This window comes from Myotis lucifugus, unplaced genomic scaffold (genome assembly GCF_000147115.1).
Source record: "Myotis lucifugus unplaced genomic scaffold, Myoluc2.0 scaffold_99, whole genome shotgun sequence".
In the NCBI taxonomy this organism is placed as follows: Eukaryota; Metazoa; Chordata; class Mammalia; order Chiroptera; family Vespertilionidae; genus Myotis; species Myotis lucifugus.
The window spans coordinates 1,685,608-1,702,268 of record NW_005871147.1 but is presented as its reverse complement, the minus strand read 5'-3'; the positions used below and the strand labels follow the sequence as shown (position 1 = coordinate 1,702,268).

Here is a 16,661-nt window from a genome sequence, read left to right as displayed (position 1 = left end):
TATCACTAGGGGATCACATAAGTTATCATGCAAACCAGGACACTTGAAAGGGGAGAGATGTTAATAATCACACTGGAACAACAGGTAAAAACCAGGATTGCTCAAAGCAAACTGTAGTGTATGATCATCCTAGTTTTATCAGGGAGTTTCCTGTAGAGCAAGTAAAATTATCAGTGTGTAGATATAAGTATATATACATATTTATAAATATAGTCTTAAAGTTGAGTGAGAAGTCTGAAACAAAAAGCGAAAGCGAAAAAAAGGAAAGAATTGAAGAAAGAAAAAGTGTGGCCCTGGCCAGGTAGCTCAGGTGGTTAAAGCGTCAGTCATCCTGATATGCCAAGATTTTGGGTTCAATCCTGGATCAGGGCACATACAAGAAGCAACCAATGAATGCATAAGTAAGAAGTGGAACAACAAATTGATTCCTCTCTCCTCTCTCCCCTCCTTTCTAAGATAAGAAAGAAAGAAAGAAAGGAAGGAAGAAAGAAAGGAAGGAAGGAAGGAAGGAAGGAAGGAAGGAAGGAAGGAAGGAAGGAAGGAAGGAAGGAAGGAAGGGTGTGGCATCAGTCAACAAGGAAATAATGAGGACTATTCTAGAAGATGAAGAATGTCTCTAGAAAACAGAGTTACATAGTCTATTTCTAGATGTGGATATAACGAGATTGTCATTAAACTCTCTGGTACCACCTCTCTCATGTGCAAAGGTAGATAGTGGTCCTAAGAGACAACCTAGAATGTGGGGAGCCTGGGTTTGAGGCAAGAGCAGGCTGGCTGCACTCTAAGCACTGAGGAAAAGGAGGTGTAGGGCTCCTGATGCACAAGGGAGAGGGACAGGTCTGAATATGGTCCTCAAGGACACTGCAAGCTCTCAAGGCACACAGCACACTCCTGGAATCTTCTGACCAGTTGGGAGCCACCTGTGTGCAGGGGAATGGCAGCAGCTGCAGACCCTGGAGTCCACATGAATATAGATGGGAACACACCAGTATTAGTTCCATGTTAATCTCAGCCTTTCAGAATCACAACCACAGCAAAGTGTGTTCTAAGTAGACTGTCCTCTATTTTCTATAACCTCTTCATTGCTCTGAGGCAAGTGAAGCCAAATTCTCTGCTCCTTTGGGGGCTGAAAGAGTTCATCTTAATTCAGAAGTGGTTGGCGTGAAGTACCTAGTTAGTAGGAATCTGATGACTTAGAAAATCTCTAATGCAGTAAATCTGTCAACAATTAGCTGAAAGCATACTCTAATCATATTTGGTAGCATATAAAAACGTAAATGAGCAAATTCAAATCAGTGCTATCAGTAATAATCTCTAGTTTCTAAAAATAACTGGGGAGTAAACCAAGCAAACATTAGCTGTCTTCTAATGAAACTGCCTCAGGAAGTGGACCTAAACTTTTGGCAAAGCACTAAAGATTCCTGGAATGACCTTAAAATCCTTTATTTGTTCTCCCTGCTTTTCAGGAAAAATTTTTACATTTTCACATAACGCGAGCCACAGAGTGAGGTATTCTTTAATAATATAAAAAGCCACAAAGTCTGAAAGTTCTACTAAAGATCTGTTCCATCTTCTTTTGTTTGCCAAACAGATACAAACGCCAAAAGACAAAGTGTATTAAACAAAACAACAACAAGCGCCCGCTCCCCCCAGCCATGCAGGGACCTGTAATCACTTCCGGAGTGTCCCACTTCTCTCAGTTAATACATGCACAAACTTCAACAAACCAGTTACATGATATATTAGGATGTTAACCAAAAACATCCAAATTCTGTTGCTTAGTAACTGCTGTCAAAAGATCCAATTTCCAGCTCTGCTCTTTGTATGGACTAAACCCCGAAAAGGGGAGGATTAGGCACTATGATTCTGTTCTGTGAAGACTACAATTTGCAGTGGGATTTACAGGAGGAGGATATTCAAAGAAGATTATTTCTTTCATGCAAAGCTAGTGGAAAGGAAAATGTCTTCCATTAATTTTCAATCCTTTAAAAGCAAGACTATATTATATGTTATTAATGGGCATAGTTTTATAAATCACTCATATTTTTACTTAATTTTATTTAAGTAATTTAGTCACATCAGATTGTTTTTTTGTATACTCGAAAAGCATCAAGATTAGGTAATGAGTTAAAATCAAAATTTATTGCTTTGTCCTTTTGTTCATTTAATGACACTAATAGAACTACTACAACAAATTTCTTAAAAAGTATAGATGCAACAATAGATACTGGAATTAAAATTTTAAAATAGAATGAAGTTGGGAAAACAAACATAAACGGGGGAAAGATCTGCAAATATTTCAAATATCTGAACGGAACATATGGTACCCCCCAGAATGAGGATAATACCTCATACATACTGGCAGTGGTGAGAAGTTGACCTACGGAGAAAGCACTCATTAAGCAAATTAAGAGCAGTGCAAGGTAAATGTTAAAATAATTGAGAATAAACTACTTTCATACATTATAATACCATCCATATGTGAACAAAAAGCAATAGCTTAATTACAGTGAAATCTTAGCTGTTCATTAAAACAAGTCTAGCCCTAACCAGTTTGGCTCAGTGAATAGAGCATCGGCCTGTGGACTGAAGGGTCCCAGGTTCGATTCTGGTCAAGGGCATGTACCTTGGTTGCGGGCACATCCCCAGTAGGGGATCTGCAGGAGGCAGCTGATCCATATTTCTCTCTCATTGATGTTTCTAACTCTCTATCCCTCTCCCTTCTTCTCTGTAAAACAAGTCTAATGGCCCTCTATATTAACAAAAACTCTTATCTCTTAGCTTAAGTAATAAAATGGTATACAAAGATAGTCTATGAATTAACTATTCAGACCATCATTCTTTAACAAAAATTAATGTTATAATATTTCCCAGTTTCACAAACTATTCTGTTGCAAAACATTTTGAAAAATCTTTAAAATTGAGCATTTAGTCATGAAAATGTGGCTGAAGAAATAGTTAAATGCCAATCTTCTACTTATGAAATTGGCAAAAAAAATATTTTTATAACATTAAGTGTGGTTGAGAGTCCCAGGAAACTGACACTAAAATGATGGGGCTGCTAGCATAAATTGGTTCAACTTTCTAAAGAGGTGGGATCCTATAAATCATTATTATTTTGGCATAAGAGTTTTGGTAGCAGTACTATTAAAAATATTTTAATTATTCATATTTTTACCTTAGCAATCCTGATTCTGAGAATTTATCTTAAGGAAATAACCAAAAGTATATGTACAATCATAATGATAAGTAAAAATAACCACCACACTCTATCAAGCACATATTACTAGTATATCACAAGGCATTGTGTGATACTTTACATAGATTACCATTTCATTTAATTCTCATAATAACCCATAAGGCAGCTATTACTATTATCTTAATTTTATAGATGAGAAAACAGAGGCTTATAGTCAAGAAATGTGGTGGAGCTGGGATTCAAATTCATATCTATTTGAAACCTAAGCCCAAGTTCTCAGCCAGTAAAATATAATGCTACTCTAAGGAAAATCTAATAAGATAATGGGGACAGTAATTTCCCTAGTTTGGTAGTTCCACAGAATATCATTTATAATTGGGGGTAAAAAACTGGAAACAACCTAAATGTTCAATAAAAACGGAATGCTTAAATGGATATTACATAGCTATTAATTTAACATAATAGTGAGATAAATTTCTATGGCACTGAAAAAAGTTCACAATGGAGGGGCAGGTGGAGGGACTGAGCAAAAGAGAAAAAAACTAAAAAATAAAAATTAAAAATAAAACCCAGATAAGAAAAAAAAACAAAACACAAAAGTTCACAATATATTAAGTGAAACAAGACAGTTTAAAACAGTACATCCAGTGTGATCCCCAATACATAATGTGTGTGTAAGTGTGTCTGAGCAGAGAAGAAAACTGAAGGACAAACATGAACTCATTTTTATTTTCTCCTAATTTGGAGGTGGGGGGGTGTGTGTGTGTGTGTGGTGGGGAGGAGCACTTACAAAGAAAGAACGGGCCTCTCCAGAATGATAAAAACATTATAAATTATTTGTGCTCTGAAAAAAGAATTAAAAATCTTCCCATCCTCACACTACAAATGAAGGGAAGACAGCAGCGGTGGGAGGTAGACTAGAACTACTTAAGAATGGCATTTATATTTCATTTTTAGAAGCAACCTGAAAAACTTAGCACCTTTAGACTGGTTTGAGCCCTCAGGCTTTTGTCAACCTATCATTAGGCAACAATGTGAAAATTATTTGCAGAGAAAGATTCTGCAATATTTCCAATATAGTTCCAAGACACCTATGCTTCATTCTTTCGCTGTTCTGTTCTTTAGGTTCAGGGAATAATATCTTTTCCCCAAGAAAAGTCAAAAAGTTGAATATGTATATATTATACTGCTGAAACATAAAACATTTTTGTAATTTTAAGGGTGCATGGATGATCCAGACAGTGAATCATGAATTGAAACCATGTTGAATAAGCTTGTGTAGACACTTATTTTCATATTCCTTAGACTTCTACTCATTTAAAACTCTGCCTTGAAAGGCTTCAACAATTTAAAGATTAAATCATAAGTTATTAAGCCATTAATTTAACCATTTAAGCCTCTAAAATCAGCACATTATTACCTTCCCCCCCTCAAGTCAATTTGCAAGAGATTAAAATAATAAAAATGATAATATCTCACACTTACAAAGCAGCTTTGATCTGCAGGAGTCTAAAGTACTTTTAAAAAACTTTTATAGAAAAACTAGGACCATCCACTCACATCTGAGGCAGAGCCTGGCAGCTGGTGAAAAGTAATGGAGTAATTTATAATTTGTACAGAAGATGACTACTTTTAAATTTTTTTACTTTAAAAAAATAGTTTTAAATTTATTTATAGAGACAGAGGGAGGGAGAGGGAGAGAAACACCGATGTGAGAGCAAAACATAGATTGGCTGCCTCCTGCACTCCCCCTACCGAGGATCAAGCCGGAAAACGGGCATGTGCCCTGACCAAAAATCAAACCAGCAACCTTTCTGTGCACAGGATGATGTTCAACCAACTGAGCTACACCAGCCAGGGCAGAAGATGACTACTTTTGCCAAGTATAAGGAATAGATGGAGTTAGAGACATGCCAGTAGAATTAGCTGTTCAATTAAAAGGAAAATTAAATGACCACAGATTCCAAGCGCTATTATTTAAATTTTCACCAAAGAATATGGCTTAAGGGTTCCCTTTAGAGGGAGGGAAAAAAAACACTAACAAAAAAAACACAAAGAAAACTAACCCCTATTTACATCAAGGAAATGACTGGTCTCATGATTTTGTCCAGATTTTCTTGAGAATATATACTACTGGTTTCACCTCAGACAGAATAAATTGACTATGGTACTTAAGTTCTTTTGGTATCTGAAAACATTTCCTTCTCTTTCACACTCAATTTCAAATATCTTTATATAGGATATTTTTAATTTATCGATTTTAGAGAGAAAGAGGAAGGGGAAGAGAGGGAGAGAAACATCTATTTATTTTTCCACTTAGTCATGCATTCATTGGTTGCTTCTTATATGTGCCCTGACCGGAGATGGAACCCAAAACCTTGGTGTATCAGGATGATGCTCTAACCAACTGAATGACCTGGCCAGGGCTCTTTATATAGAATACTTATCTTCACATTTCAGTGTATAGAACTGGAATCCTGCTCCAAGCTCTGTTTTCTCTATCCATTTCAAGCACCCTACACAAATAATTTTCTGCCTCCTGCACTAACAAGACACTAACTTTTCAAACATTTTTTTTAATCTGCTTGTCTCTTTCCTAAAGAAAAACTGAAGTAATTCTATCCTATGTCTTTATAAAGTGAGGGCCTCTGAGCACCGTAAAAGAACACCTGAGCTGTCTTCACTAGGTAGCACTTCAATTCTCAAGAATCCTTTCCTTGACTCTGATTTTCCCACATCTAACTTAGAGTCAGTTCTTATCTTGAAAAGATCAAGAATGAAAAAAAGGATAGAAGTAAATAAATACTTCAATTAGATACAAAATAAAATTTCTTCACTATCTGGGAGCATACATAATGAGAATATCAATGGAAACACTGGCTACTAAGTGAGATTAAACAGTCATTAAGAGTCTTCATCATTGCTTTTTGTTGTTTTTTAAAAAGCAGTCACCTACTATCCCAGATGTCTCACATGACACTTGCTTGAATGTACGAGAGATGGACCAGATGGTCCTTTCAGCTCTAGAAGTCTATTCTATGTTGCAACTGATGGCTCAAAGCAGCCATATTGAGAAGATGACAAATGGCATGTGGAGAAAGGAAGAAGGATGAGGACTGCATTAAGTTGTCAAGTAGATTTGATTATCTAATACACTGCCATCCCTTTGTGGAGGGGGGGGGGGGTTGAAAATATCTTTCCAATGGTACACAGTTAACTTAATTGACCTCAAATAGTTTGACTTTTGCATATTGATGAAAGAACTTAAGAATCTGGGCCACTCTACTCAAACACTCTTAACTAGGATCTTTCCTTTCAATCAAGTCAATACAAACTTAAGAAATGAAAATTAACCATTATATGTATAAAACAAAGCATAATCTGAAAGATAAAATAAAAATGCATTACAAAGTTAAATATCTAATATAGTTGCTGTTTCTTCCCAAATTTTGCTGATAATCTAGTTCCACTCGAAAAGAACATAGTTGCTATGGCATATATATACACACACACAAACATACACGTACAAAGATAGATATATATGTACATATGTACACACACATCTAAGAGATATGAAGTTAAAATGAAAGTAAAAATCTTAATACCTTCTTCATGGCCTGACACTTGGCTGTCTCAGAAAAGCCAATCATCTTATCAGGAGAACAGATCTTGATGAAGGGGAAGTTGGATTCCTCTGCAATCTTTGCAGCTAACGCAGTCTTCCCACTGTGAGGAGGGCCTGCATAAAGATATGAGCAAATCAGGGGAAAAAAGCCAACCTAAGCAAAAGGAAATAAAACAAGTTTAAACTTTTATCCACAAGGTACTGAGGTCTCAACTAGTTGCTCATTAACATATCCTGACACAATTTCATGGCAGACATGTTTTCTCTTATTTATTAGCAACTAAACTTAATGAACTGATTAGCATTTCTCAAAAGTATGATGAAATACGTTCCTTCTCTCTTTCTCACATAGTCTTAATCTTTCAAACTTCTGCCTAAATATATAAAACACAAGGGTTTTGCTTCTTAAAAAAGGAGTGCATTCAAATACATATCAGTATTTATATTTAGTTCTACCAAACTATTTGTCTAAGAAAACAATACAATTTTAGGAGATGATTGTGGGGGCAGGGAAAACTGCCTTATTAGAAGCAAATGTGACTTAAAAAGCTAGAATTCTAAAGACTCAGGCCACCAAATCTACAAACTTACCTGAATTTAGACATCTCCTTCTTCTTCCCTTCTGTGTAATGAAAGATGTACCCAACGTTATTGATAGTACCCTCTCCCCCATATGTTCCATCTCTTCCTCTTCACACCCCTCAACACTACTCTCTTCTTCCTTCAAAATGGAACTTCCCTAAATAATTATCTGCTCTGGCTGCCTTCACTCTTCACCTTCCATCCACTCTCAAACAAATGCTATGGCTTCCATTCCCATTACATGGAAAGGCTCCCATCAGGATCACCAATGACTTCCATGTCACCAAATCTAACAGATACTTTATCTGTTGGCCTCTTAAGAATAATTGATACAATTGATAACTCTCTTCTTTCTTTAAATACTTTTCTTGGATTCTATGATAGCACATTCTATTTCCCCCTCCTCCTACCTCTCTGGTTACTCTTGCTCAGTCTCCTTTGTCAACTTTGTCCTTAAATGTTGACACACTTCAGGGATCAGTTCTAAGCCCACTTTTCTTCTCAATCTATACTCTTTCTGTAAGTGACTTCTTCCACTCCCATGGATTCAGCAACAGTCAATATACTGACAACTCATGAATGTATACTGTAGCCAGACTTCTCTTTGGAGCACCAGAGCTACTTAACATTTCCGATTCAATTATTCTGTAGGAACCTCAAACTCAACATGCCCTGAACTGAACTCATGATCTTCTTTCCCAAATCTTTCCACTAATACTCCCAATCTTAGAAACAGGCATGTATACTAGAAACCTGGGGATTGTATTTGATATCTTTCCCATAGTACATCTAGTTACTTAATATTTCTAAGCCTCAGCTTCTCTACAAATAGGGATAACAGCAGCATCTATCCTCAGGACTGAAGTGGGTTTAAATGAGGTAATATGTGTAAAGTACTGGTAGAGTGACTGGCAAAAGAAAGAGTTCAAAGAATTATAGCTTAATTATGATTAATAATTAATAATTATAATAATATGGTCTCTTTTATTCTACCTTCTAAATATTTTTCAAAATGGTTTACTTATCTCCATCTCCACTACCATTGTTACTTCAAACTACAATCAAATTACAACTAAGGCTAATGCAACTGATTCTAGCCATTGGTCTCTCCTGTGTCTTTTTTTGCCCTTCCAGCAACTAGTCAAGTACTCAGTGAATATTTATTTAACTGAATTCAGCGCTATTTGGTATTACAGTCTATTAAGTAACATAGAAATTTAGATACAATCCTATAAGAAAATGAGTTGCTATCATTTATCAGTAACATTCTGTCCTCAGTAGGACTTGAATTGCACAATTATTGGTACACATATACTGGATTACTATTTGCAGACGATGAACAGTACTAGAAATGAAAATAATTCATTTTTCTGGAATGTCCTAAATGGCTTTATAAAAGTAGTTTTGTTTTTTTAACTTTTAATGCCATCTCATCATTTCTTCTCACCTTCCAACAGGACGCTAACCAATGGTGTGCGGTCACTGTTTTTCGTCTGCTGGACCAGCAGCTCTCCATCATCTAGAACTCGAGTAACTGGATCACCCCATTTGATAATACCATTCATAATGTAACTTGCATAATCCTCTTGATTTGTGCCAAATGCCTATGGAAGGAAAGGACAGTTTAAAACATTTTGAGCATATAAAAGATGCCCAAAATACTTTATTCCTACACAATAAAAATGTTGAGCAATATCCCATATCAGTATAAAAAGCCTGAAAATCACACCAAAAGACCTCCATTGTTTTATAATTTTGCATTTTACTTTTTATCAAATTGGGGAGGGGAGGAGCTGCTTTGGGTGACTTAATGGAGAAACAATAGATTCTAGGCTCAGATTCTACCAGAGCCCAAGCTGTCATAACCCCCGAGAAAGGGTATGTCCCTATGTGCTTAGTTCTATAAGGAGTACATGGCTGTTGCCTTCTGTTCAGAACAGAAAAAGAGAAAAAGAGATTATGGACTCAGAAATTAGAAACACTTGTCTCAGCAGACAAAGACACTATCCTAACTCTGACCATAGTGTCATGGATTAAAATGGGAATGTAAAATGGTAATGAGGAGATCCTGTCCACATCAGTTTGGTGGAAGGGGTTACAAGTTAAATGGCACCAAGGTAAGTGTGTATGTGTAAATATAAGATTTTAAATGAGATAGGAATGAGCAGTTGTAATGAAAGATTGAAGGGTTAGGAAAATAAAATAAAAGCAATTATTATATGTAATAATTTTAATTGTTCTCACTACATATTGGAGTTTAAATCACATTTCTCTTCATTTTCAACTTCTAATCTAATATTGGAACTCCTATCAAACCAGTTGCCAAAAGTAGTCAATAACTTTAGTATTTAGTTACTTAATTGAATTTTCATAAGGTTAAAAGGAAAAGAAATGAGTAGGAAGACATAACCCAATGTAATGTAAAGGTCCTATGTCATGAGAATTTTAAGCTATTATATCCTTCAACAAGTTAATTTTTCACTACTCCGATGTATAAAACAATTTTAACTCTTCTTTAGAACTTGCACCTCACAGAAAATTATTCTTTGTAATAGTGTCTCTAAACAGTATACAACAGTCTCATTACTCTATTTCTTTGCTACTCAATCATTTCTCAGACTTCTCTTTGGTCCTTGCATACACTAGTCCTTTGATTCCTGAGTACAAAGGGAAGTCCTCATTGTCTGGTCTGGATATGGTGCATTCAGTGGCCCTCTAAAAAGTTATAAAGGGAGAGCCTAATAAATACTGCTATAGGAAATATGTAGATTGGCTGACTTTTATCTTTAATTATTCCAAGTATACACTCTAACTCTTACAGCAGCAGCTTTAAGATACCTGAACCAGGAAACAGGGACCCCCCCCCCCTCCCGAGGCTACACAATATGTATGAGTCTTCCTTTCTTATTCCGCCACTTCATTTTTGTTTTGTCCCCCAGACTCATGGAATAATTTTAAGAAACTTACTACCTACTTAACTTAGTTATCTTAGTTTCCCCTTTCTTGTAGTCAAATTATAAAAAATCTTGAAATAGATCAGTTAGGCTGGGTTCTAATATCTTTGGTATCTATTACAAATGACAACAACAAAAGATTAACCATTTCTATTGCTCAGTAACTTTTGAAAGTAAATATTTATATTTAAAAGTCACAATAGTAATAAAAAATAGAGCTAATAAAACAAATTGATTTTTGTCTTTAAAACAAATACTTGCAACAAATAATTATTGTCAAAAATATATAAAGAACTTATACAGATAAAATAAAGAATAAACAATACAATAGAAAAATAGGCAAAGGCATGAATAGCATCTCTCGAAAGACACTCATATGGCCAGTAAGTACATGGAGAAATGCTTACCTTCGTAAGTAATCAGTGAAATGCAAATTAAGACCAAAATGAGATCCCATCTTACAGCCAACTGAATGGCAAAAATTAAGACTGACCATACCAAGTGTTGTAGAGGATATAGAGTGACAGGATCTCTTTTACAATATTGGGGAAAGTACTTATTGGTTCAACCACTGGAAAAAGTTTAAAATTCTTACGTTTGAAGTTGGACATTCATATACCCAACAAACCAGGAATTTTATTCCTTAATATATATCTAAGAGAAACTTGTTCAATGCTGATAGCAGCACTTGCTAGTAATATAAAAACCTGGTAATGTCCCAAATGTTCATTGACAAGAAAATAGATAAATTGTGGTAGTCACACAATGCAATGCTCTTCAGGAATGAAAATGTCTAATCACTACAATATACATATGAAACTAATATAATATTTTATAACATCTGTAATTGGAAAATTGTTTTTAATTGAAAAAAAGAAAATGAATGATGTATAGCTACAGAAAATCATATGGATGATTCTTGGTTATAAAATATGCAATAAAATAGCAATTCCCCCAAAATTACATGCACCCACCGTACTTTATTTTATACCCCATGTAGACTAATGACAACAGTGTGTCACAAACTAAAGATTAAGATTAATCCAATTCTGTGCACCTGAGATCCATTTTTAAAAGAAAACCAAACATACACACCTCTTTAAGAGGCCTTTCTGCACTTTGTTTTTTGTACTAATATAGGACTCCAAACAATGGCTACTCAATGAAGAGTAAACAAACATTAGTAGTTATTTTATAGAAAAAATAGAGGCCTGGTGCATGAATTTGTGCACCAGTGGGGTCCCTTGGCCTGGTGTGCAGGATCAGACCGAAACTGGCTCTCTGAGATCCCCCGAGGGGTCCCAGATTGTGAGAGGGGCGCAGGCCAGGCCAAGGGGCTCCACTGGTGCACAATCGGGGCCAGGGAAGGACGCGGGAGGTTGGCCAGCCAGGGAGGGACCGCGGGAGGGCTCCAGGGTGTGTCCAACCTGTCTTGCTCAGTCCTGATTGGCTGGACCCCAGCAGCAAGCTAACCCACCAGTTGGAGCGTCTGCCCCCTGGTGGTCAGTGCACATCATAGTGAGCGGTTGAGTCGACTTAGCATATCATTTGCATATTATGCTTTGATTGGTTGAATGGACGACCAGACACTTAGCATATTAGGCTTTTATTATATAGGAGGATAGGATGGGTTAATGATCTTATACTGTACTAGAGGCCCGGTGCACAAAAATTTGTGCACTCGGGGGAGTGGGGTCCCTCAGCCCGTCCTGTGCCCTCTTGCAGTCTGGGACCCCTCAGGAGATAATGACCTGCTGGCTTAGGCCTGCTCCCGGGTGGCAGAGGGCAGGCCCAATCCCTAGGTGTAGCCCCTGGTCGGGCTCAGAGCAGGGCCGATTGGGGAGTTGGGGTGCTGCCCCCTGTCATGCACAGAGCAGGGCGGATCGGGAGGTTGCGATGCCACCCCTAGTCACACTCAGGCTACAGCCGATTGGGGGGTTGGGGCACCGCCCCCTGTCACACTCAAGGCAGGGTCGATAGGGAAGTTGCGGCGTCACCCCCTGTCACGCACAGAGCAGGGCTGATCAGGGGGTTGGCTGGTTTGCCCTGAAGGGTGTCCTGGATCAGGGTGGGGGTCCCCACTGGGGTGCCTGGCCAGTCTGGCTGAGGGGCTGAGGGCCGTTTTCAGGCTGGTGGGTGACTGAATCTCCCAACCGCTCCTTTTTTTCTTTTTTTTTTTATTCTGGGCCAGCTTTAGCTCTGAGGCCTCGGCTGCTGAAAGCAGGTTTCTGGCCTTTGTTTTTCCTTCTGTATTTGATACAATGCTGCGGTCTGGCTGGCTGAAGCCCGGCTGACTAAAGCAGGTTTCTGGGGTTTTGTTTAGCTTCTATATTTGCAACATAGTTGCTTAGAGTTGCAGCTGAGAGGCCGGCAAGTCAGGCGGGGAACATTGGAGTCTGCCGTCACTGGAGCAAGCGAACCTCCCTGTTCTCTTCAGTGCATGGCTGCCAGCCGCCATCTTGGCTGGCAGTTAATTTGCATATCGCCCTGATTAGCCAATGGGAAGGGTAGCGGCCGTACGGCTAATTACCATGTTTCTCTTTTATTAGATAGGATTCTAAAGCTCCAACTGTGACTAGTGAGTGCATTAAAAAAAAACCTGACACCTTTTTTTTAAAGGGCACTTAGAATGGTTAAGAGTCTTTAGAAACTGTAGCAGTTAAGGACCAAAAGGTAATGAGTAAGAAAAAGGAATGCCTTGGAGGAGGTTAGAGAAAGGTAGAGAGAGGAGAATATGAGAGCTAATTTTAAATGTAACTAACATATGGAGGATGGATGAATTAAGATGAATTTTGGTTTCAGTAGCTTCAGATTGTATAAGAACCAATGAGAAAACTATTTATAGTTCAATATAAAGAATTAATAATTAGCCGAACCGGATTGGCTCAGTGGATAGAGCGTCGGCCTGCGGACTTGGGGGTCCCAGGTTCGATTCCGGTCAAGGGCATGTACCCTGGTTGCGGGCACATCCCCAGTGGGGGGCGTGCAGGAGGCAGCTGATCGATGTCTCTCATCGATGTTTCTAACTGTCTGTCCCTCTCCCTTCTTCTCTGTAAAAAATCAATAAAATATATTAAAAAAAAAAAAAGAATTAATAATTAGAAAGCCTCAAAATGGGATGGTTGGTCTAACAGATGGTGAGCTCCCTATCATGAGAAATATTTCAGTAAGTACTGGCTAATTACCCAGCTATCAGACTTATTGTTTGAATGTTTCTTATATTGAACACTTCTAATAAGATTTTTAAAAACTTCATATGATATAACGTCCCACAATACTGGTAAAATAGCGTTATTTTTCTCCTGAATTATTATTATTTTTGGGCTTATACATCACTCAATATTCATACTCACTGGTTTGATATCATTCTCCAAAGAAGCAAGGAAATCTCCCCTTGTCACCTGCAGGCTCTCTGCTTTTTCCATGTCCACTTCAACTTTAGTAGTGGCCTAGTTAGAAATGAAAACACAATGTAAGGACTTCTAAGATTTAAGAATATTTTCAGCCTAAGAATGTAACACCTAAAGACTTTGAAAAGCATACTTTCACAGGCAAATAGCATCTCTCTCAAATTCACAAATATATATACCTTTGCCTGAACAATTCCACGTGTAGAAATTTATCCCATAGGTATATTCACAGATGTGTGCAATGTTATATTACAAGGACATCTACTCCAGTGACTTATAATAGCAGAAGACTAGAAGCAAATTAAATGTCCACCAAGCAGGTACCAGTTAAGTAAATTATGACACATCTGTACCAAAGAACACTGGATAGCCAATTCTTTATAAATGAGGCATAAGGAGGAGAAAATATATACGGAGGGTCTCTAAGAACTCTAGCTATCATTCTTAGAATAACCTCTAAAGCCTTTACAGATACACAGATACTCAGCCCCAGCCCCTTCAGGATTTTATTTAAGAGGGTCCAGGCATTTAATTTTTATAAAGTTCCACAGGTTTGTAAACCATTTTTCTAGGAGACCAAGGACCTACAACTTGGATTTGTACTCATACTTTGTGCTTGAGAATCTATGTGCCAGCTCCAAGTATTCTGCTCCCTGCACCTGGAGCTGACACTTAGCACAGACATCTGGAGAGGCATCAAGGCCTTTATCAGCACTTGGAGCTGCCTGGACCTGATGAGTGATTGAGATACCAACACAATTTTTAATGTGACTGGGCTCACTCCCAATAGCAGCAGGCAAGTGAGTCTAATATTTAAAATGGTACTATGATTTTTAAAAAGTTATCTTCAAAAAATCTGATTATAAAACAAAAGTTTGTTAAACAATATCAACCTTCCATTCATTATTATAAAATATGAGTCATGTTCCTTTAGGAATAGACTGCTGAGACAAATAAAATGACAGACATTTGTTCACTTATTTATTTTAGAGAGAGAAAGGAAGGGCGAGAATGAATGAATGAGAGAGAGAGAGAGAGAGAGAGAGAGAGAGAGAGAGAGAGAACATCGATCTGTTCCATCCATCTATGCAGCCATTGGTTGATTCCTGCATGTGCCCCCACCGGGGATTGATCCCACAACCTTGGCGTACTGGGATGACACTCCAACCAACTGAATTACCCAACTAGGGTGACAGACATTTTTTTAAAAAAAGTAAGCTTTATGGGATAACAAGAACTATGTCAGGAAACTGGATCAAGATGGCAAACAGAACACATTTACTTATCTACCTTCCTGGCCCAAACTCATGAAATGCCAGAAAGTTAAGAGAGAAAGGTTAAAAAGCATGGTATATACAGAATTTTTAACACTGAGCCAGAGGAGTCTGAGAAGGAGAAAAGAGAAAAAAAAGATAGAAGAAAAAAATTTCCACAGCTGAAGAGAGCTCTGTTTTTGCAGTTTAAAGGGTTCAGTGAGTGCTGATCAGGATAAATGAAAACAAACCTACATCTGTCTAGACAGTGTTGTGTAGTTTGAGAGCACTAAAGGTGAAGAGAAAGTCCTAGAACCTTTATGAGAGACAAAAACAGGTTACCTGCAATGGAATCTCGCAACAGTAGAAACTAGAAGACAATATAATCAATCACATTTAAAAAATAAATCTGGCTATTTCCCCTAAAAAATGATTTCCACATGTACACAGGGAGACACAGGCAAGAATTTTCATAACAGTATTATGCACTGTTCTAGGCACTAGAGCAGTGATTCTCAATTTTTCATCTGATGGTACACAAACGAATTACTAAAATCCTGCGGCACACCAAAAAATATATTTTTGCCGATCTGACACACCAAAAAAGTATAAGTTTGATTCATTCACACCAGATAGCTATTGTTGTGTTGTCGTTTTATTTATTTGACAATCTTAAAGGAAAAGAGGTCAGTGCCCCTGACTAGTCAGGTATTGCATGTTTTAAAAATTCTTGCGGCACACTGGTTGAAAATTGCTGCTCTACAGAATAGCAGTAAGGCCACAAGTTCCTGCCCTTGTGGATCTTATATTTTAAATTGTGTTGTAATAGCCTAGAATATTGAGCATTTGTCCAAAATAATGACTTACATATACTGACATGGAAAGCTAGCCGAGACATATTGTCAAGTAAAAAATATGAACTGCAGTACAATTCCATTTGTTTTTTTTTAAAGTGCATATGTATATGAGTGCAAATATAAAGAAAATGGACTACAAAGGCATAGCCCAAATGCTGACTACCTCTGGGTGTTAGAGATGGCCTGTCTGACTTTTCCCCTATACTTTGGCATCCTTGAGTCTTCTACAAAGAGAATATATTCATATATGACTTCTATATTTTAAAAAAGAGAGCAGGTAACAAGCAACATTTAAGTAGATGCACAAATATTCTACTTAAATAAAGAGAATAATTAGCATTTAAAGTATTAATAGGGTTTTCATTGACACATATTAGATATTCAATAAATATTGATCACATTTTCTGACATCTCTAAGTTTATTTTCCTGAAAGAATTATGTTTATAATATATAAATCTCTTTTAGCTTTATAGTTTATTAAGTATATTCATATACATTATCTCATTTCATCTCATGTTGTCCTTATATAAGCTTGAAAGGTTTCTTAAATTGAGGGTAAAGGTAACCTTCTATAAAGGTTTCAGACTCTAAGTCTTTTTGACACATCTAAAAGAATTCTACAAACTGTAAACTTTAAAGTGAAAGTGAAGAAACCAGTTCTGACAGAATCACATTAAAATCCCAATGAAGCTACCAGACTAATTTTAAATATCCTCTCCCTATACAGCCCTAAGTTTTTACTAAAATGTTTTGTATTTTGATTTCCTCTTATAGTGAAAC

The 16,661-nt window shown here is 37.1% G+C and overlaps 1 protein-coding gene across 2 annotated transcripts in view; it reads right to left on the bottom strand.

Annotated features, from left to right (window-relative positions):
* The window catches only part of NSF (N-ethylmaleimide sensitive factor, vesicle fusing ATPase), a 114,012-nt gene that overhangs the window by 32,992 nt on the left and 64,359 nt on the right, over positions 1-16,661 (bottom strand). For both annotated transcript variants that reach the window (XM_006092209.3, XM_014458721.2), the window contains exons 13-15: positions 13,714-13,809; positions 8,854-9,010; positions 6,805-6,938 (exon numbers count right to left, since the gene is read on the bottom strand). In XM_006092209.3, coding sequence (XP_006092271.1) covers positions 6,805-6,938; positions 8,854-9,010; positions 13,714-13,809 — 387 coding nt within the window. The remainder of the gene's footprint in view (positions 1-6,804; positions 6,939-8,853; positions 9,011-13,713; positions 13,810-16,661) is intronic.